The sequence below is a fragment of the Anarhichas minor genome, unplaced genomic scaffold, assembly GCF_050575085.1.
Source record: "Anarhichas minor isolate MPS153535 unplaced genomic scaffold, ASM5057508v1 ptg000053l, whole genome shotgun sequence".
NCBI lineage: Eukaryota > Metazoa > Chordata > Actinopteri > Perciformes > Anarhichadidae > Anarhichas > Anarhichas minor.
Genome location: NW_027466499.1, coordinates 60,766 through 83,420, shown reverse-complemented (window position 1 = coordinate 83,420; position 22,655 = coordinate 60,766). Strand labels below are relative to the sequence as shown.

General features: G+C 38.9%; 2 protein-coding genes across 2 annotated transcripts; one reads left to right on the top strand and one right to left on the bottom strand.

The window, feature by feature from the left end:
• Positions 1–2,648: 2,648 nt before the first annotated feature.
• LOC142931632 (uncharacterized) lies at positions 2,649–14,113 on the bottom strand. The gene is made up of 11 exons (XM_076075631.1): positions 14,048–14,113; positions 12,101–12,296; positions 10,098–10,132; positions 9,326–9,387; positions 9,181–9,207; positions 9,039–9,071; positions 8,456–8,488; positions 6,647–6,679; positions 6,221–6,250; positions 6,081–6,122; positions 2,649–3,875 (listed from the first exon to the last, which is right to left on the bottom strand). The coding sequence occupies exons 3-11, from the start codon at positions 10,106–10,108 to the stop codon at positions 3,658–3,660; spliced, it is 489 nt and encodes a 162-aa protein (XP_075931746.1). The 5' UTR covers positions 10,109–10,132; positions 12,101–12,296; positions 14,048–14,113; the 3' UTR covers positions 2,649–3,657.
• A 46-nt stretch (positions 14,114–14,159) lies between these two features.
• rnmt (RNA (guanine-7-) methyltransferase) lies at positions 14,160–22,175 on the top strand. Its single transcript, XM_076075630.1, has 11 exons — positions 14,160–14,230; positions 14,760–14,905; positions 14,990–15,119; positions 15,714–15,839; positions 17,278–17,393; positions 17,533–17,714; positions 17,934–18,098; positions 18,476–18,593; positions 20,247–20,348; positions 20,436–20,469; positions 21,980–22,175. The coding sequence occupies exons 2-11, from the start codon at positions 14,765–14,767 to the stop codon at positions 22,015–22,017; spliced, it is 1,152 nt and encodes a 383-aa protein (XP_075931745.1). The 5' UTR covers positions 14,160–14,230; positions 14,760–14,764; the 3' UTR covers positions 22,018–22,175.
• Positions 22,176–22,655: the final 480 nt, after the last annotated feature.

Below are 22,655 nucleotides of genomic sequence, written 5' to 3'. Positions count from 1 at the left end.
TAGCGGGGAACAGCGGTTTTGCTGTTGGATGCTCCAAATTTAAAGGTTAAAAAAGATTTATGTGTCATGAAAATAAAATTTAACACAGCTTAAATGTGACAACACGTTTTCACTCAAATGGTCACGTAACAAAGCTCTTTGTTTTTACTGACCGAACAGGTTGACTATAAATACAAAAGTCAAATACAGGATAGCTTCCATTATATTACACTTGTAATGTTATTGTGTGTGTTTTAGTAGTCGTCACTATGTAAGTATAACAGGGATCCTAATAGTCCTTTCAATATAATGCACACACGCATGTTCTGCACTGTGACTTGAAAGCGCAATAGTTGGACGGCGAAATGATGGACCTCCATTTGTGGCATTGGGAATCCACGTAGCTACGTAGTTACTGATGATTACGTCATCACCACAGTTGTTACCACAGCAACCTATACAGATAAGTGGGTGATGTCTGGACGCACAAATCCAATCTGATCACTTGTAAATAACAAGTAAAGATCTTGTAAGATCTGATTTAAGGAACAAATGGGATCTTTACTTTGCCTGCAGTCTAAACGTAGCCTAAGGGCTAAAAAAGTTAAGCGTTAAAAAAGTTGTTGATTGCATTTTGGAGTTCATCATGGTTCAAGTTGGTCATCAATCTTTGTGAGATAATGAATTATAAAACTATGAATAGTTGGTGTTAGCTTGTTATGGGCTTCCAATGAAAGGTTTATGAAATGACTACACTTCACTATTACTTTAAATAGGATTATAAAACAATTTGTGTTCAGATGTAATAAATAACATAAAGGCTGTTAACTGAAGTTAAGTAGAGTTGTGGCATCAGATTTTATTTGCATTCTATGAAGAACATGTATAAATTCTGAAATATGGCAATTTTGTTACTTTTTAAAAAACTATTTAAAGATGTATATTTTGCTTATTTACATTTATTTGCAATAGTGTATGTTTATTTTTTTATTTTTCACATAATGTCTAATAATTGATGGAATCATCAAACTAAACTGCTGAACAAAAGGAAAATATTAAAACGATGCAACTGGACTCTAAATATGGAGGTAGTGTGTTTCCTTTTGGGACATTTGCATTAGTGGTTAGACTAAAGAGGTTTAAACAGTCCGTAGTATGTTCAGCAGATATTCCTATAGTGTTAACCCTAGACTTACCGTCTATTTCTATTGTGAAGTTTGAAAACGAGCTTTGCCAAAGCAACACGTTGCCTGTTAATTCAAGGCTGCTTTATGTGAAAACCATTGACACTTAAAACAGTTTCTGTTATCAATGACACAATCAAGCTTTGTGGCTGCATCTTATGAACCTTTCAATGAAAGTGTGGGTGTTCAAACAGCCATGTATGGGCACTCGCATCTTCCTGTGGGTCAGGGTTACTGTCATCCCCGGGCAAACGACTCATCCATTTTACTAACAACACTCTTTTGTGTGGCGGTCGGTACTGCCCAGCAATTACACAAAGTTGTAAAGCAGCCATAGCTTGTAATGCGTGGACAAACTGACAGGGTTGCAACTAGTTGAATGATCTCTCTGATAGAGCCAGTGACAAAACCTCAATTAGGTGAGTCCAACCTTGCTACTGGAGCACCGTCAATGCTTCATGTGTTAAAGCTGCATTATCTCTAATGTCAAGCAGGGGGCGACTCCTCTGGTTGTATAGAAGTCTATGAGAAAATGACTCTACTTCTCTCTTGATTTATTACCTCAGTAAACATTGTAAACATGAGTTTATGGTCTCAATCTCTAGTTTCAAGTCTTCTTCAATACAGCATGATGTTCATTTAGTACATTATGGTCCATTTAGAGTCAAACAGACCATAAAGCAGGGGATGCTTTAGGGGCGGGACTACACAATGATTGACAGGTCTCTACCACAGCGTGGTCCGGTCTGGGAGTTGTCCATGTTTCCTTCTTAAACTTTAATAACCCTAACCCAATATTTAGAGAGCATGCGGCCGATGGCTGATATACAATGTTGATATATTGTTGGGTTTTTTGAATCGGATGAAATACAACAATATAATAATAAATGAGACAGCAAATTGCTGAACTGAAATTAACATTTCTTTTATTATTATTGTCTGCAATGTCTCTGTTTGCTTAAGTAGATCTGTATAGTGTTTGCAGTTAAATGGAAAATGTGTTTTAACTAAATGAATTTCAACATCTAATCAAAAACTAAACTGAGTAAAAAAAAGAAAAAGAAAGAGTTTTAGAGCACTTAACAACATTTATCTGCAGATAGCAACAACTCCAATAATGTCGACTAACAATGAAAATGTGTACATTTACATGAATAAAAAATAAACAATGCGAAAGTGGTGGCCTTCCCTGGTCAGTGACATACTATAATAAATAAATTATCAGCCTTGTGAGAACCCCGATTAATCAGATTAATTCATCTACCAGACGTGGAAGGGTCATAGGGTCATCCACTATATAGGTGGGAACAACCCATTAATTCACCACTACGGCATTGTCCATCATTATGCCACCCTTGTGGTTTAAAGTCAAATTTAGACAGAGCGGAGGGTTTACCGGGTCAGAGGTCAGATGGAGGTCATTTTCAGTTCAGTTAAACTTTATTTAACCAAAACAAAAGTAACAAACGGAACATGTGAACATCATGTTGTTTAAATGTTTATTCATGAACTTATAAATGAAAGACTAAAAACAGCAAATAAACTGAGTGGATTTAACACTGTGAGGTGTAAAGGAAGTCCAGGAATCCAATTCATTAAACATATCAGAGGTCCAATTCATTAAACATATCAGAGGTCCAATTCATTAAACATATCAGAGGTCCAATTCATTAAACATATCAGAGGTCCAATTAACACGTGTATTAAGTTGGTGTTTTAACACGTGTATTAACTTGGTGTTTTAACACGTGTATTAAGTTGGTGTTATAATACGTGTATTAAGTTGGTGTTTTAATACGTGTATTAACTTGGTGTTATAATACGTGTATTAACTTGGTGTTATAATACGTGTATTAACTTGGTGTTTTAAGACGTGTATTAACTTAGTGTTTTAATACGTGTATTAACTTGGTGTTTTAATACGTGTATTAACTTGGTGTTTTAATACGTGTATTAACTTGGTGTTTTAATACGTGTATTAACTTAGTGTTTTAATACGTGTATTAACTTGGTGTTTTAACACGTGTATTAACTTGGTGTTATAATACGTGTATTAACTTGGTGTTTTAACACGTGTATTAACTTGGTGTTATAATACGTGTATTAACTTGGTGTTTTAATATGTGTATTAACCTGCGTGTTTTAATACGTGTATTAACCTGCGTGTTTTAATACGTGTATTAACCTGCGTGTTTTAATACGTGTATTAACCTGCGTGTTTTAATACGTGTATTAACCTGCGTGTTTTAATACGTGTATTAACCTGCGTGTTTTAATACACGTGTTTTAAACTGCGTGTTTTAATACACGTGTTTTAAACTGCGTGTTTTAATACACGTGTAACCTGCGTGTTTTAATACACGTGTTTTAATACACGTGTTTTAATACACGTGTTCTAATCTGCATGTTTTACCACATGTAAATCTGCCTGTGGGTTTCTTGTCTCTCATGTGTGATAAATGTTTTGATACCTTCATGTGAATGTCTTGATGTTTTATATCTGACGGCGATTGGTCCTGGATCGTCTCTTGGGCTTATGGTTCCCCACCAGAGCTTTCAGCTGAGGAATGATTGGCTGAGAGGGGAGGGCGGGGCTGTGATTTATGATAATATGGGCGGGGCGTTGTGGTGGGAGGGCTGGGCTCTTAGGTTTGGCTGAGCGGGAGCTGAACTTTTTGTTTCCTCCTTCTTTAGAGTTGGAGCTCTCATCTTCTGTAGGAAAACAGTTTGAAGCAAATCAACATTAAAGAAAGATATCAACAGTGGTGGGCCTTCAGGGCCTGCAAGGCCTTCTCTGCTGGCCTAAACAGAATCACAAAGCTATATCTATTTTATAATTTAATAATTTTTCTTAAATACACTACATGTATTATAATTTATTTAAATATTTTCCCCATTATCTTATGTTCTCATTGCACAGCTCCTGTCTTCCTCAGTTGCTCTGCTTCCAGTGCAGCTTGTTTTAAGTAGAGCTTTTATCCAATCAGATTTCACCTCTGTGTCTCTAGGTAAGAAGAGAGGCCCGAGGCCTGCAGACTCACAAGTGAATCCATGTGCAGTTTAAGTGAATGGGGACGATATTGTTGATTGTCATTGTCTTAACCAATCAGATCTTTAGTTTGACATGTTGGGCGTATTCTTTGACGTGTCAGCACCTGCTAGCCGGCCTATAATGACGTCAGCATTACATGCCGCTCAGTGTCCATGTGCAGCTCTGCCGCGAGGTGCAGAGTGTGCTGTGATTGGTCAGTGGGCGAGCACGTGACTATCGTGAAACGAAACTTAACAGCAGAGGCTTAGTCGGGTAGTGAATTACATCACGTGATGCAGCTCAGCCAATCAAATATGGGCATTCTGACTGAGTGAGATGTACCACACACCATGACACAGGGGGCTGAGACGAGGAAAGACATTGCAGAGCAGTACGTTTAACGTTGAAGTTGTGAAAGTAAAATCCTAAAATAATCTCTTTGGGTCGCGGCTTGTCATTAAGGAATGATGGTGGATCCCACAGCCAGACCAGCTGAGAACATTATATTTTCCTGAATTTAGGCTTTTGCATTTTCTAAATGCTCTAGCATTATTCAAACGTATTGTAAGACTCATACCGAACGGTTTAATACGAAGATGTACATAGTTACAGCCTTAAAAACGAATAATAGCTGTGGCGCCATCATGTGGTTATAAGGTGGTATTTCAGCTGCAGGGCAGCAGTGAAGGACCAGGTATAAAATGCACGGCCCGCCACTGGATATCAATAATAGATTGCATAAAAAGATCTATAAATAAACCAAAAATTAAGTGAAATACTAAAACTATTGAAAGATATGAAGTGTCATTTACTTATGTGTGTATGCTGCACTGAGGCAAATTCCTATCAACTGTGTTACCATGGCAATATGAGAAGACATTTCTTCATTCCTATTTTCATGATAAGAATTTTATTAGATTTCCTTTTCATGTTATTGAAGACAGTTTTACTTCAAAATGCCCAATATCATAATGGGAATTATTTATGACAGTGGTGATATCAACGCCCTGTTACCTTTCAGCCAATCACATTCCTCCTGCGTGTTAAGCTAGCAAGCTCAATTAGTCAGTTTGCTCCTGTTAGCTAAAGTAACAGAAAAGTCAAAGTGATTCTGAATCCATCAACTTCCTGCTGCTGTAAAATAAACATACAATGACTAATCAAAACTAATCTCCAGCTTTTAATGCTGCCTAACTAGTATTCAATTGACTAAGCCGTTTCTAGAGATGGCTTATTACTCAGTATCAAAGTTTTGCTTATGATACATTATAGTATATTACAATACAATAATTCAAACCCTCTCTTACTTGTGTTCCTGTATCCTATTGATATAAACATGGGCCCTAATAATCCTGGGTCCTTTATGTTCTACTGTATTGTATTCCATGGGGTACAGGGACGTAGACACGTCTTTACAAATACTGAAACAAAAATAAAGTTTTAAATATATTTGGATAATTATTTGTTTAATCTATTTGAATCATTGAGTGTTCAGTCATGTTGTTTAACATATTGGAAAATGTCTAAGTACTGTTTATTCAAAAAGCACCTTTGGAGTTTTTCACAAGTCAATAAAAACATGAACAGTGCACCCTGCTGGGGAAACGATGAATCATTTATGATAGTTGGAAGCAAATAAATTGACTCTAAATAAATCAGCTTGTAGAAAAAATAATTGTGAAAACTACAAATTCTCCAAAAGGTTTACAGAAACTAGTCATCAATAACCCTGATAGCTATGCATACACACTTAATTTAATCTTAGAGTCGTTAATAATGATAGAAGACTTTGTTGTTACCCTAACCACTGGTGTGATATGGTACAGTAAATATAATAAAGTTTAATACAGTATGTTATAATAATGTACGGTATGTTTTTGTCTCACCATCTTCTTCCTCCACACTGTTTGCAGCAGCTGCAGCAGGTTCTGAAATCAATCAAACGATCAATCATTCAATCAACCAACAGAAACTTTAATCAGAGTTAACCAGATATTCAGAGGAAGAAGAAGAAAAGAGGGCTCACCAGGAGCTGTCACCTGATTGGCTGCTGGAGCTACAAAAATTAACAATATTATAATAAAATGGAACACTGATAGAAAAGGACAAATGAATACATGCAGGAATGTATGGATGACCATACAGAACTATTTAACACATTTAAAAAGACTTCAATTGGTTTTCATAAAGTCAACACTGATTATTGATTTCAGAATTGAGTCAAGAATGAATTTACTTTTTTACTATTTATACTTGTACAACACATAATGACAAAGCAGGAAAATGATTTAAGAAATGTAAAATATATTTCATTATGGGAGTTTATGTGTGTGCAATTAATTAGCAAAAGGTCTGAATACTTTTTGTATTTATTCAAGGAAATTAATTATACTCAGTAGATGAATGGAAATAATTCAGAAAGTATATGTTTATATATACATTGTGTTCTCACCGTCTGCAGTCTCTGAACTGGAGCTGCTTGTATCTGAAACACATCATTCATGTATTATCATCTTGGTCTTATTGATAGAGTTGATAGCACATACATGAACACGTGAACGCGTGAATATGTGAACGGGTGAACATGTGAACGGGTGAACAGGTGAACGCCTGAGCATGTGAACATGTGAACGCCTGAACACGTGAACGCATGAACACATAAACACATGAACACATGATGCTGTAACAAAGACTTTGCTCTTTAGCTGTGTGACAATCTGATAATTCTGATATCAGGAAATCATTTCCAGTTCATGTAAACAGACATTTAAGATAAACATAATCTTGAGGAGGTAGTTTTCTGTTCAGTTATTCATCCTGACAATGACATCATCAACACCATCATCATCACGTTCCCACCAAAGTAGAAATATTGATATTAAAGCTTTAAACGTTTATCAGACTTTATTCTAGATTCAGCAGCAAATATTAAAGAAAACTTGCAGAACTTTTATCAACATGCATTTTTTTTAAATGATAGAACTGCAGTCCTGTTTTAATAATCCTGTTTACATCAGACATGTTGACACTGTTATGGTTTATTGCACTTTAATGTTATCAGTAACACTTGTGATTTTAATCCTGAGACACGACAAAATGTCTGCTGTGAAGGAAAAAATGTTTTTATCAGGTTAGACCACTAGATGTCAGAGTAACACAGGAAGTGAGCCTGAGAAGCATCAGACTTTACACAATATCTGCTTTTGTTGTTGGATGTTGTTGGTCAGATCTGTATCAGCGCTCAAGAAAGGTCTGGACACACATTATCATTCTGGTAGATGGGAAAAAGCTCTGGCTTGTTTGTATTTCTTTAAACCAATCACAATCATCTTCAGCGTTAAGCGAAGGATGCAGGGATGGTGTCCAGATAGATAGATAGAGAGATAGAGAGATAGATAGATGGATGGATAGATAGATGGATGGATGGATGGATGGATAGATGGATAGATTTATAGATAGATGGACAGATGGATAGATAAATAGATGGATAGATTTATAGATAGATGGATAGATGGACAGATAGATAGATAGATAGATAGATAGATGGACAGATAGATGGATAGATGGATAGATGGATGGATAGATGGATAGATAGATAGATAGTGTGACGACCCTGTCTGCCTGTGTGGCTGCTTTCCTTGCAGGTGTGGCAGAGGATCGTCAGGCAGAGTGGGGACACCTGAGGCAATTAACAACACTGGCCCTGTGTGCCAGTGCACCCTTTATAAAACCCTCTGGATCCTCAGTTGGTCTCTGGCTCCTTCCTGAGACACCCACTTTGGTTTTGGTTTTGGTTGGTTTCTACACTATACAACGCTGCATATACACTTTACACGCACCCACTCACTTACACTGCTGAAATGACTGACTTCACATGTCACTGTTAGTTTATGTTTGTCTTTTATATTACTTTCAACTTAATAAATAATTAATCAACTGCTTCATTGAATGTGTCTCCCTTTTTTGTCATGGCCGTTCAGCCCGGTTTGTGACAATAGATGGATGGATGGATGGATGGATGGATGGATAGGTGCAAAATAGAAAGCAGATAGCGGAAGGGCAGGAGAATGCTGGCTAAAATAGGCAGACTCAAACCAACAGTCTGCATCCGGTGAGTCAGACTGTGGATTGACTATTAACTGTATCTGAACTCGTTCTAATATTGTCATATTTGTATTTAGATAGTGTATGGTTTACCTGACCTTATATAAGATAGTGTTTGATTCTGATGAAACTAAAAGAAGAGTTTTTGATCTCTTACCGGGATGATGAGGAGATATGGCATTCATACTCTCTGAAACAACAAAAGTGACATCATGATCAACAATAACATCATCACAGTTTAGTGAGAATATCTTCAGACGTTAAACTCAACAGTAGCTTCGCTGATTACATGTTCACAGATCAGTAAACTGTTCACTCATAAATAAAAACAAGCCATTTATTGAACATGTATTATTCTACAAGTTAACATGTTTTGATCAACATACTTCAGAAAGGCCTGTGTCTGGTCTTCATTTTTGTTATGTACTTGATATTGAATATTCTGGTTCCTCTTTTATTTTACTTATATGTGCAGTGATTGTGTATAAGCATGACAAATTATCAGTTTTTATCATGTCAGATACATCAATATGCAGACGATGCACAACTGTATATTAGTTTTTACCTAGACAAGTTCTTTGTTATCTAATGACCTGTTCCGCTGATAGTTGCTCCATTTATCCACCCTTGTTTTATTTGGGGCCCTTCATTATTTGTTCGTGGTGGCCATTTTATTTGAGAAAATACAGTTTTTAAAATATTTACAGCAATATCATTAAAGTGGAGAGTTAGTGATTCACCTGTGGGAGCTTCATCAGATGTTGAGTCTTTATCTGACAGACAGGTGAGACAGGTAAGACACAGAGAGACACAGAGATGAGTTAAAGGACAGGCAGACAGGTTCAGCATATCTGTGAGTGATGAGACAGATGAGTGATTTACCTGTAAACATTGCTTGTATTCCAGCATCTGCAAATACAAAACAGTTTCATTAAACGCCGATACACCAGACACTTGACCTGTTGATCAAACTGTGATGTCATCTGATCATCAGAACAGATATCAATCAGATTACATGTAATCTCACCGTTGGAGTCGAGGTCCGCCTCCACCAGCAGGATGAACAGGGAGAACAGAAGAACCACGTTCCTGTAAAACAAACACAACCTTTATGTCCTCAGCAGGCCACCGTACAGAGGTCAGACTGAACACTCATTACATTATATTTTCATTTTTTCGCTTCAGTCACACTCCCTGCTTCAAGCTGTGCTGCGATTGGCTTCTTATATCACTACAACATAACAGAAAAGCTAAATATAAAATATGACTTACTGATTACGGACTTAAACAGTTAATAATCATCAGGATGTTGTTTGTCCATATTGTGTCTGTAATAAACTCTGCAGCTAACAGGACTTTAGAGTTAAAGAGTGAAGAGGCTCAGTACTGACAAGAACTTGCACATAATTGAAATCAAATAAATATGATCAAAACCAGGAAACTGAAGAGTTTGTTGACCCAGAAGGAGCCTGATTTTATTGTATTTATTTGGATCAATTTCATAAAACATTCATTCTGACAGGAAACATCTGGATGAGCTGATTTCAATCTGGTCATTTCAAATTATGCAATACAATTTCAGATTTATGAAATATACTGCATACTGCCATCAAAGTCTGTTGAGATTCGACCTCTGAACCCAACCTCTGAATCAAAGTAATGACTCGACAAAAACAACAGTGGATAATCAAACATTGAATTCAATGTACGAAATGTGTTCCTCTTTCTTGTTTCTGCTGTTTTGAACATCATTGTTGTTTTTCGGATGAAAACACAAAGAGAGGAGACGATGGACGTACCTGGTGAGCATGATGCTGTGAGGTCAGACCGGTCCCTGGATCAGTACGACAGGTAGGCAGACAGGTGAGTATAACAGTACTTCAATATTGCACTGCAGGAATCTTCTGGCTCTGAGCGTCTGGCAGAGCAGTTTATATATCTGCCTAAATGTCACCAGGACGAAGGATGGACTAGAGACTGTGTGTGTGAGTGTGTGTGTGTGTGTGTGTGTGTGTGTGTGTGTGTGAGTTTCAGATTTCTGTGTTAATGTTAGGCAAGAGGAGGTGAAGAAGACTCCCACACAGGTTAGTATTTCTGTATCAATGAGGATCCTTAACTTAAAGAAGAGACAATATCATTGATAAAAATTGTGAAAAGGACTGGACCCAGAATTGAACCTTGAGGCGCACCCTTTGTTACCGGCAAAAACTGCATTTCGCATTTAATTACTTTTTAAATTTTCTTTATAAAAGCAAAGGATGGATGATCAACAGTATTAAAAGCTTCATACAGATCCACAAAAAAGCAGCACAATGTTTCTTATTATTTAATGAAGATACACACTAAGAAAGCTTGCTTGGTCATTTTATTGGGTTGTATCCTGAATTTATAGGAATGTTCTCATCTTATAGAAATGCCTGCCTCTTATAGAAATGCCTGCCTCTTATAGAAATGTCCTAACCTTATGGGAACGTCCTGAACTTGTAGGAATGTCCTTACCTTATAGAAATGTCCTAACCTTATGGGAACGTCCTGAACTTGTAGGAATGTCCTTACCTTATAGAAATGTCCTAACCTTATGGGAACGTCCTGAACTTGTAGGAATGTCCTTACCTTATAGAAATGTCCTAACCTTATGGGAACGTCCTGAACTTGTAGGAATGTCCTTGTCTTATAGAAATGTCCTAACCTTATGGGAACGTCCTGAACTTGTAGGAATGTCCTTGTCTTATAGCCATCTTCTCACATTATAGAAATATCCCACCCCTATGTAAACCTCAAAGTGGCCCTCACAGTTATAGAAATCCAACACACACTCCAACACACACTCCTACTCTTTCTGGAGTTTCCTGACATCCTTACAGTTCAGGGAATCCCCCTCTAACAAACACATACAGTGAGTCAGAACATTAGCAGCAGGTCGAGTTACTTCAGAACACTAGATCCTCCTGACTCAGATCCCCTTGATAGAACCTTAAGAACAATCAGAGCAGAACAGTAACGCTTCACCTGAAAGACCTAAACCACCACAGACCAGAACCAGAGCAGGTCCTGTGTATGAAGAATCTCAGATTAGTCTAGATCAGTGTCAACTTCCCCACAAATTCTCACTTGGTCATAATTTCTTGAAGGAGAAAAAGTATTTTCATGTATGTTTATTTTAGGCTTGTGATAGTGAGGACATGACAGATGTGTCCTCATCTGTCAAAAGACTGGTGATGGACAGAGTTATTGATGACACTGATGAAACTATCAATGAAAAGAAATCTATTGACTAAAACATCTAACTGATTCTTGTGACTGAGCTCGTGTTGGACACTGATAGAGAAACATGCTGTCGTTCTCAAAGTGTCTGGTCTAGTTCCTTTCCTGTGGAGAGTACTGGGACAATCAACAAGGGGTGGAAAACAGCTGAGTGATGATAAATGTATAAAACAAACAGCTAGTTGTTTACAGGTGTACCTTTAAACCAGTCCTTTGAGGACATCTTGTTTTGTCCTCAGATTGGTTGTTCATATTTAGGATTAAACTGTTTTTTTAGGTTGGTACAAAAGTTTGTCAGTGTGGATAGATGCAGGTAATACAAGTGTGTGTTTGTGTGTTTGTACATGTCTGTATACTGTTGTAATGGAAAAGCAGGTAGAATAGATTCGGTCTCCGGAGATCCCCTCACACAAAACCCCCCACACACAGTGATAATGGTGGTGGGCGGGAAGGAGTGGAAGGGGGGTTCTTTTTGGGGTATTTGAGTATCAAAGCCTCGTCTGTCTGAAAACTGCTTTCTGTGTAAATGGAGAGTCACCTGAACGACTGAAGAAGCTTTTTAAAGCAGTGCTGCTTCATTCAGCCGACGCTGCAGCTTTGAAACACTGTAAGGTCAGATTTACATGTTTATAGAGCTTCCATCCATTTATCAGTCCACAATCCTTTCATCCTTTCATCCGTCCATCCCTCCATCCTCTGTCTGTCTGAAGATTTCCCCAGGAGGCAGGACAGACCTGAAACAGATGACAAATGTAAAAAAAACTATTCCTAAAACCTGTAAATACATTGCTTTATAACTGAAACATTTACTGTTAATGTGAGAGGGTTTAGTGTAAGAACAAGGACCACAAGAAGTGGATGTCATCTGGTAGAGAACATTGGAGACTAGAAAAGATTGGAAAGAAACAATATAGACTGTTAGAGAATATTTAAAACTAGTAGACACTGGGAGTGGACATTGGAGACTAGTAAATACTGGTAGATGACATTAGGGACTGATGGCGATCAGCAGAGACTGGTAGAGGACATTAGAGACTCATAGTGACTGGTTAAGACTAGTAGAGAACATTAGAGACTCATAGTGATCGGTTAAGACTAGAAGAGAACATTAGAGACTCATAGTGATCGGTTAAGACTAGTAGAGAACATTGTACACTCATAGTGACTGGTTAAGACTAGTAGAGAACATTAGAGACTCATAGTGACTGGTTAAGACTAGTAGAGAACATTGTACACTCATAGTGATCGGTTAAGACTAGTAGAGAACATTGTACACTCATAGTGACTAGTAAACACAAGCATAAAACAGACTATTAGAGACTAGAAGGCTAGAGAATAGTAGAGAATTTGTAGAACATTGTTAATCTTTAATTTCAACTGTCTTCACCTTTATAGTCTTTAGCTTTCACTTTTAACATCTTCATTTCTACCATTAGCTTTTAATATTTGATTCCAGAACCCTCTGAAGTTCCTCTCTGCAAACACGGATGAGGTCTGAACATTTTTGGTTATTTGTACATTCGTTGTTCACTCAATCTATGTTTAAGGTAATCTTTCTTCATACGGCTGCAGCAGCTCAATATACTATTGTATTGTTTGTTGTTTTTCTTCTTGCTGTGATGTAATTTTACTTCTGCAGCTGCTTGACCAATCCGGATCGACAGCACCCTCTCCAAGGCCTCGAAGTAGCTGACGTTGGGTTTAGAATTACCTTTAACATCATCTGTGCTCATATTTTGTTCCAAGAATTGATGTTCAAAAGGAAGCAAACACATAAGCGTAAACAATAGATATATGTGAAGATGAAACTGCTTCAAGGTCGAGCTGGATGCTTATTCTATCTGTGTCACATGACCATCAGGACGCCCTTAAAATGGGTCCTCTGATATATTTTGGTTTGTTTCATTAAAGAGAAGAATGCTGACAGTTATTAGTTTCCTGGATTCCTGCAATGGTAACTGATCTTTAAGAGCCAGCAAACATTCGGCTGGACGGCAGCGAGCCAGAGCTTCTGCCAACACAGTATTTGATGTTATCTGTCAGATCTCCATCAGCAGGATGAATTACAGACATACCAGACAGGATAACTGTATGAAACTGATCCAGGATCAGCTGCTATGAAACTGAAGCACAGTGTGTGTGTCTGTCTCCATCAATTCATTCAGTGTGAAACAACAACACAAACCATACCATCGTCACACAGATCAGACACTATCAGTGTTATTGTACCTGAGCTTAGGTTATTATGTGAAGCTGCTCAGCTTCACTTTACAACTAATTTAAAGTGAAAGTTGAAAATGTTCGGAGAAAATAGAGCCGAGACAGCTGTTAGTCTGAAGGGGAGCTCCAGTTTTAACCTCCCAAACACAGCTTTGACCTTAAATGTTAATAAGTGAGAGAAAAACACATTTATTCAGTTTCTGTTGATCTCCTTCTTAAAATTGTATGTATTTTGGGATGTTTTTAAAAAAAAAAGTAATTTGACCTGAGATCTGTGGCTGCTGATTCAGACCTGATATCTGAGGCTGTTGATTCAGAACTGAAACTAACCGGAATTCCGTCTGTTTGTTTTGTCGCCGAAGGTCTGTGGCGCCGTAATATGACGTGTGCACATCCAGGACACATCCAGAAGCTGCTCCGCGCGCACGCGTCCAGTCTGCAGAGCCTCGTGAGTTTCTCTGCTTTATTGGTTGTGTTTAACTTTAACTTTAAAGATATTGTTGCGTTAACGGAACTTTAACGGCTGAGCGGTTATTTCATGAAGAGATTAAAATGTCGTCTTTGTTTCCGTCTGTCTCAGACCGGTTTATTGTTAGCAGCTAACAGCTAACGTTAGCGGGTTTGTTGTTGTTTGTGTTTACTCCTGATGGTTCCGATATTTCTGCTCTCTAAGTCACTAAAATAAAATCAATCTTCTACACTGGAGTTGAGCTGGTTAGGATTGAGGAGTTGAGCTGGTTAGGATGGAGGAGTTGAGCTGGTTAGGATGGAGGAGTTGAGCTGGTTAGGGTGGAGGAGTTGAGCTGGTGAGGGTGGAGGAGCCGAGCTGGTCAGGGTGGAGGAGCCGGTCCATGGTTATGGTGAGGGTGGAGGAGTCAAGCTGGTGAGGGTGGAGGAGCCGAGCTGGTGAGGGTGGAGGAGTCGAGCTGGTCAGGGTGGAGGAGCTGGTCATGTCATGTGATGTTTCTGTCTTTCAGTTTGAATGATGGAGCTTCAGTCTGCCAAGACAGAAACGTTGAAGGAGGGAGGAGGACAGAGGAGACATGAGGAAGGAGGAGGAGGACAGAAGGCACCGATGAAGAGGAGACGAGAGGAAGAACGGGTCTCACCCCCCAAGAAGCTGGTAGATTTACTGACTGATTATCATCCCTCAGATGTGATAGATTATTGATTGTGTGAAGTTATTGATATGTGATTTATCCATCAGCTGATTGATCACAGTGTGAAGGTAGCGAGTCACTACAACAGTCTGCAGGAAGTCGGTCTGGCTGCGAGAAGTCAAAGCAGAATCTTCTTCATGAGGAACTTCAACAACTGGCTGAAGAGTGTCCTGATCGGTAACTGACTATTAATCAATACGATCAATAAAAACATCCTCACTGATAAGTGTAGCAGAGGAGAGACGAGATGATTCAGGGTTTACATGAACTAACATGAACTTATAACTGTGGGGTAACCCTTACCCACAGTTATGAGGAACGTATATGAGTTATGAGGAACATATATGAGTTATGAGGAACCTAATATGAGTTATGAGGAACGTATATGAGTTATGAGGAAACGTATATGAGTTATGAGGAACCTAATATGAGTTATGAGGAACGTATATGAGTTATGAGGAAACGTATATGAGTTATGAGGAAACGTATATGAGTTATGAGGAACGTATATGAGTTGTAAGTGCTCTGATTCTTTTGTCATAATTTAGTTTAATCTTCTCCGGACACTAACGAGAGTAACAGATGAAGCAGCTCTGTGATGTATCTTATTTTTAAATGTGTGGATTCCAAAAATAACTAATATTTGTAGAAACTTTAGTGTTACGTTTGAGAACAGAATTTGGTGTGGTGGTAGGTGGTCAAAGGAAGTTATTATAGTTACAAGAAAAGAAAAACACCTGAACACACCTGTGTTTTTTATTTGATTGACAGGAGAGATCCTGGACCAAGTGCGGGGTTCAGGATCTCCGAAGGTTTCTGTGTTGGACCTCGGCTGTGGGAAAGGAGGAGACCTGCTGAAGTGGAGGAGAGGAGGAATTAATCACCTGGTCTGTGCAGGTAATTTATTATGGAGTTATTGTTACCAGCACATTTCTTCAGGGTCTTTACACCTCTTCTTGTAGTTCTCCTGACTGATGTTCTCCTGACGTAGACTCTCCTGACTGATGTTCTCCTGACGTAGACTCTCCTGACTGACGCTCTCCTGACTGACGCTCTCCTGACGTAGACTCTCCTGACTGATGCTCTCCTGACTGATGCTCTCCTGACGTAGACTCTCCTGACTGATGTTCTCCTGACGTAGACTCTCCTGACTGATGTTCTCCTGACGTAGACTCTCCTGACGTGTGTTCTCCTGATGTAGACTTTCCTGACATGTGTTCTCCTGACGTAGACTCTCCTGACGTGTGTTCTCCTGACGTGTGTTCTCCTGACGTAGACTCTCCTGACTGATGCTCTCCTGACTGATGTTCTCCAGACGTAGACTCTCCTGACTGATGTTCTCCTGACGTAGACTCTCCTGACGTGTGTTCTCCTGACGTAGACTCTCCTGACGTGTGTTCTCCTGACGTAGACTTTCCTGACGTGTGTTCTCCTGACGTAGACTCTCCTGACGTAGACTCTCCTGACGTGTGTTCTCCTGACGTGTGTTCTCCTGACGTGTGTTCTCCTGACGTGTGTTCTCCTGATGTAGAGTCTCCTGACGTAGACTCTCCTGACTGGTGTTCTCCTGATTGGTGTTCTCCTGAATGGTGTTCTCCTGAATGGTGTTCTCCTGACTGGTGTTCTCCTGACGTAGACTCTCCTGACTGATGTTCTCCTGACTGGTGTTCTCCTGACGTAGACTCTCCTGACTGATGTTCTGCTGACTGGTGTTCTCCTGACGTAGACTCTCCTGACTGGTGTTCTCCTGACGTGGACTCTCCTGACGTGGACTCTCCTGACGTGTGTTCTCCTGACTGATGTTCTCCTGTCGTAGACTCTCCTGACTGGTGTTCTCCTGACGTAGACTCTCCTGACTGGTGTTCTCCTGAAGTAGACTCTCCTGACGTAGACTCTCCTGACGTGTGTTCTCCTGATGTAGAGTCTCCTGACGTAGACTCTCCTGACTGGTGTTCTCCTGAATGGTGTTCTCCTGAATGGTGTTCTCCTGACTGATGTTCTCCTGACTGGTGTTCTCCTGACGTAGACTCTCCTGACTGATGTTCTCCTGACTGGTGTTCTCCTGACGTAGACTCTCCTGACTGATGTTCTGCTGACTGGTGTTCTCCTGACGTAGACTCTCCTGACTGGTGTTCTCCTGACGTGGACTCTCCTGACGTGGACTCTCCTGACGTGTGTTCTCCTGACTGATGTTCTCCTGTCGTAGACTCTCCTGACTGGTGTTCTCCTGACTGATGTTCTCCTGACTGATGTTCTCCTGAAGTAGACTCTCCTGACTCGTGTTCTCCTGATGTTTTATGTGAATTAATAATCAATAACGTGTTTTCATTTTCAGATATAGCCGGAGTGTCGGTGGATCAATGTCAGAGTCGCTACGAAGACATGAAGAAGAAAAGTCACATTAACGAGAAACTCTTCAGTGCTCAATTTATCAACGCAGACTGTTCCAAGGTAGTACAACACCGCCTAGATCAGTTCACTACTTTATCTATGTAGAACAACACCGCCTAGATCAGTTCACTACTTTATCTATGTAGAACAACAACAGCTAGAGAAGTTTACCCCTAACATTATCATTGTGTCTCCACAGGAGGTTTTGTCAGAGAAGCTGGATGACCCAGAGCTGCTGTTTGACATCTGTAGCTGTCAGTTTGTTTATCATTACTCATTTGAGAACGAACAGAAGGCCGACATGATGTTGAGAAACGCCTGTGAGCGTCTGAAACCTGGAGGTTACTTCATAGGAACGACTCCTGACGCCTTCGAACTTGTGTAAGAACAAACATTTATCTATAACACTACCGTTTCCTGCTGTGTTCTGCCAGGAGCTTCAATGACTGATGGTGTTTTTAGATGCTGTGGTAATGATGAATTGAATACTTTCTAAACCTGTGTAGAGCTTGTTAATGTAATTCAGATTGTATATGTAGAAATACACTGACATAAGTTTAGATAATGCCTCTCTTTTTCTTTTTTGCTCATCCTCCACAGTAAACGTTTGGAGGCGTCGGACTCTCTGTCGTTTGGTAATGAGGTTTTTAAGGTTTCCTTTCAGTCCAAAGGTTTCTATCCACTGTTTGGGTGTCAGTATCACTTTAGCCTCGAGGACGTTGTCGATGTTCCAGAGTCCCTCGTCTACTTCCCTCTTTTTGAACAGTAAGATCATATTATTAATAATAACACTTCACTGAGAGACGAGAGTTAAAAATCTTTGTGTTGTAATGAAATGTTTAATACATCAGTGCTGTTTCAGGACTGAGTGCAAAAGATGTTTGACTAATTATAAAAACACACAACCGATGACTAAATTCTGAACAGGCGTTACTGTAAAACTAGAGTTTCTATTCAAGTCAATTTTATTCATGAAGGCCAATATCACGAATGACAAATTAGCCTCAGAGTGCTTTACAATCTGTAGAGCATACGACATCCTCTGTACTTTGACCCTCACATCGGAAAAGGGTATTAATCATAATATACTGTAGACTAAGTTATTGGTTCTAAAGGTACTTGTGTCTCTGTGTTTGTGTCAGCATGGCGAAGCGTTACAACATGCGATTGGTGGTGAAGCAGAGATTTTCTGAGTTCTTTGAAGAGAAAGTGAAGAAGGAGCATCATCGCAGCCTCATGATGAAGATGATGGCTCTGCAGGTAAAACTGGTACAAAGTGGCTCTGGAAATTTAAATATTTAATTATCAATCAATAATCAGTCATAATCATTGTCTCTGTAAGTAGAACAGTACATTATCAATCAATAATCAGTCGTAAACATTGTCGCTATAGGTAGAACAGTATATTATCAATTGTCACAAACCGGGCCGAACGGCCATGACAAAAAAGGGAGACGCATTCAATGAAGCAGTTGATTAATTATTTATTAAGTTTAAAGTAATATAAAAGACAAACATAAACTAACAGTGACATGTGAAGTCAGTCATTTCAGCAGTGTAAGTGAGTGGGTGCGTGTAAAGTGTATATGCAGTGTTGTATAGTGTAAAAACAAACCATAACCGCAACCAAAGTGGGTGTCTCAGGAAGGAGCGAGAGATCAACTGAGAATCCAGAGGGTTTTTATCCTGGGTGCTCTGGCACACAGGGCCAGTGTTGCTAATGGCCTCAGGTGCTTCCACTCTGCCTGACGACCCTATGCCACACCCACCTCCACACCTGCAAGGAAGGCAGCCAAACGAACAGGCAGAGAGGGTCGTCACACAATCAATAATCAGTTGTAAACATTGTCTCTGTAGGTAGAACAGTACATTATCAATCAATAATCAGTTGTAAACATTGTCTCTGTAGGTAGAACAGTACATAATCAATCAATAATCAGTTGTAAACATTGTCTCTGTAGGTAGAACAGTACATTATCATTCAATAATCAGTTGTAAACATTGTCTCTGTAGGTAGAACAGTACATAATCAATCAATAATCAGTTGTAAACATTGTCTCTGTAGGTAGAACAGTATATTATCAATCAATAATCCAAGTGGGCCTTTGGGTAAATCAGTGCTCTTTAGCGTAATTTGTGTTGTTTTTAATCAGTTAATGTAAGATAAACAGAAATAAAAGTAGCGTAAATCAAATAGTGAACGCTTCTTCCATTCTAAGTTATAAATTCATGCTCTACCTTATAAGTGCGGTGGTTCTGTCAAAGCAAGCGACTGAATGACCTTTGCTCAGCGTGTTCCACTTGTCATGGCGACCAGGCTGTGATGGGAGGGATTTGATCTCAATATCTTTCAGGAAAAGACGAGACTTAAATGTAGATGAAGAAATTAAGACGTTACCAAAATCTGTCTTCTATTTTAGTCATTTCTGTTCCCCTCTCAATCACTCTGTCTCAATCACACACCCATACTACATACTGCGTCTGTTTTTTGTCAGACTGTCTGTTTTTTGTCCTTCTTTGTTCTTCTTTGACGGTCTTTGTCCGTCTTCGTTCTTTGTCCTTCTGTGTTCTTCTTTGTTCTTTGTCCTTCTTTGTCATTTTTGTCTCGGTCCCATCTAAGCCATAAACTTTTCTGTTCGTGGGTCGGGTGACTTGTGTCGGAATCGGTTGTGTGATGAATATATATTTTTTCATGTTGGCTGAGCAGATTCTCTCTCATAACGTTCTCGAGAAAGCTGCAAGTAGCAACAGGACAGGACGTTGTTTTGAACGGGTACTGTAGTAGTGTCATAGTAAACAGTGTTCACCGTGCAGATTATTTTACTGTGTACTGAACTTGTAGTTGATATGCATTTAATGTGTGAATTACTATCTAGTTACTGTTTAGTGAAAATGTGCTTGTTGTATTTTCAGCCATTTCCTTGTGAGGATGGAGGTCGACAGGCTACAGACAGCAGAGGAGAGTACGGCCATGCTGAAGAGAACTGTGTCAGAGCCGGCGTCCAACTCCCACTGGTGGGTCTTCTGAATGCACATATTTCCAGTCTGGTTTGTCCAAGTTGAGTCATGTGTGGTCTAACAGTTTTGTTTGTTTGTGTGCAGGGCACTCTCAGCAGATCTGAGTGGGAAGCCGCCAGTAAGTTTTTAATGTCTCTGTAATCTTCACATTAATGTCAGCGTTACAGTTTAATCTTCGCATTGACGTCAATGTTACAGTTTAATCTTCACATTAACGTCAGTGTTACAGTTTAATCTACACATTAACGTCACCGTTACAGTTTAATCTACACATTAATGTCACCGTTACAGTTTAATCTTCGCATTAACGTCACCGTTACAGTTTAATCTTCGCATTAACGTCACCGTTACAGTTTAATCTTCGCATTAACGTCACTGTTACAGTTTAATCGTCACATTAACGTCACTGTTACAGTTTAATCGTCACATTAACGTCACCGTTACAGTTTAATCTTAACGTCAGTGTTACAGTTTAATCTTAACGTCAGTGTTAGTTTAATCTTCACATTAATGTCAGTGTTACAGTTTAATCTTCACATTAACGTCAATGTTAGTTTAATCTTAACGTCAGTGTTAGTTTAATCTTAACGTCAGTTTTACAGTTTAATCTTCACATTAATGTCAGTGTTACAGTTTAATCTTCACATTAACGTCACCGTTAGTTTAATCTTAATGTCAGTGTTACAGTTTAATCTTCACATTAACGTCACCGTTACAGTTTAATCTTAACGTCAGTGTTACAGTTTAATCTTCACATTAATGTCACCGTTACAGTTTAATCTTGACGTCAGTGTTAGTTTAATCTTAATGTCAGTGTTACAGTTTAATCTTCACATTAACGTCACCGTTACAGTTTAATCTTCACATTAACGTTAATGTGAAGATTAAACTGTAACACTAATGTCACCGTTACAGTTTAATCTTCGCATTAACGTCAGTGTTAGAGTTTAATCTTCACATTAACGTCAGCGTTACAGTTTGATCTTAACGTCAGTGTTACAGTTTAATCTTCACATTAACGTTACAGTTTAATCTTCACATTAACGTCTGTTACAGTTTAATCTTCGCATTAACGTCAGTGTTACAGTTTAATCGTCACATTAACGTCAGTGTTACAGTTTAATCGTCACATTAACGTCAGTGTTACAGTTTAATCGTCACATTAACGTTAGCGCTACAGTTTAATCTGCACATTAACATCAGTGTTGCAGTTTAATCTGCACATTAACGTCAGTGTTGCAGTTTAATCTGCACATTAACGTCAGTGTTGCAGTTTAATCTGCACATTAACATGTTGGAATTGAACACACTTTTCTGACCCTGAGGTGATAGAAACCTGGTGCCTTCGTCATCTTCTTGTGATGAAAATTATCATTTGTAATATAGAATTGGATTTATGATCTAAATGATCCCAGCAAACACAATTCTAGTTTAGTTAAAATAGACTTGGATCTTAAAAGTAGATGAATTGTTATATTTCATCAACTATTTTCAGTTCTTCATCTGAGAATGTCGGACTGAGTCGTTCATATGTTAATATCAAACATGTCCACATACTGATGACAGAACTCCTGACTCATTCTAATAAATATGTATTGATCCTTTCCTGCTCTCTCTGTTGTGTCCAGGTATCTACTTGGTGTTCATCTTTCAGAAGATGTCTTGATTGTCAAAACAGATGGTCAAAAAAAGCCTTTGTTCTTTGTTTTCTGATCTCACCTGGGGTGCATGTTGGGTTTGTGTTAACTTTGTTACTTTTAAGTCATTTTTTGATGAACTATGAACTTTGTTTTGTTATCTAAATAAATATGAAGTCAGTTGTTATTCTGTTTTTGAATGGTGTGGGTTTGTGATTCTGTCCATCACTGCCTCACACCACTCCGGTCTCTCATTGAGGCCTTTGGGATGTGTGGCCTCCCGTCTGGATATTTACATCTTTTCTTATGGTTATACCTGGATTATGGTCTAGAGCAGTGTTTTTCAACCTTATCTGAGCCGCAGCACATTTTTTTACATTAAAAAGATCCCGTGGCACACCAACAACCAAAAGCGTTACAAAATGACACCTTTTAGCATAATACAGCAGATATGCAGGGGTGTCAAACTCAATCCCAGGGAGGGACTATGTTGAGGGCCAAATAGAGTCAACATTTAATAAACAGGATAGAAGGGATATTGGACAAAGTGCAAAAAGAATACATGTTTAGGTAGGCTACATTATTTTATGGGTTAGGGTTGGGTTGGGGTTTTGGGGAACAATGCTGTAAAAACAGCAAGGTCCCCCGGTGCACTGTCCATCTCTGA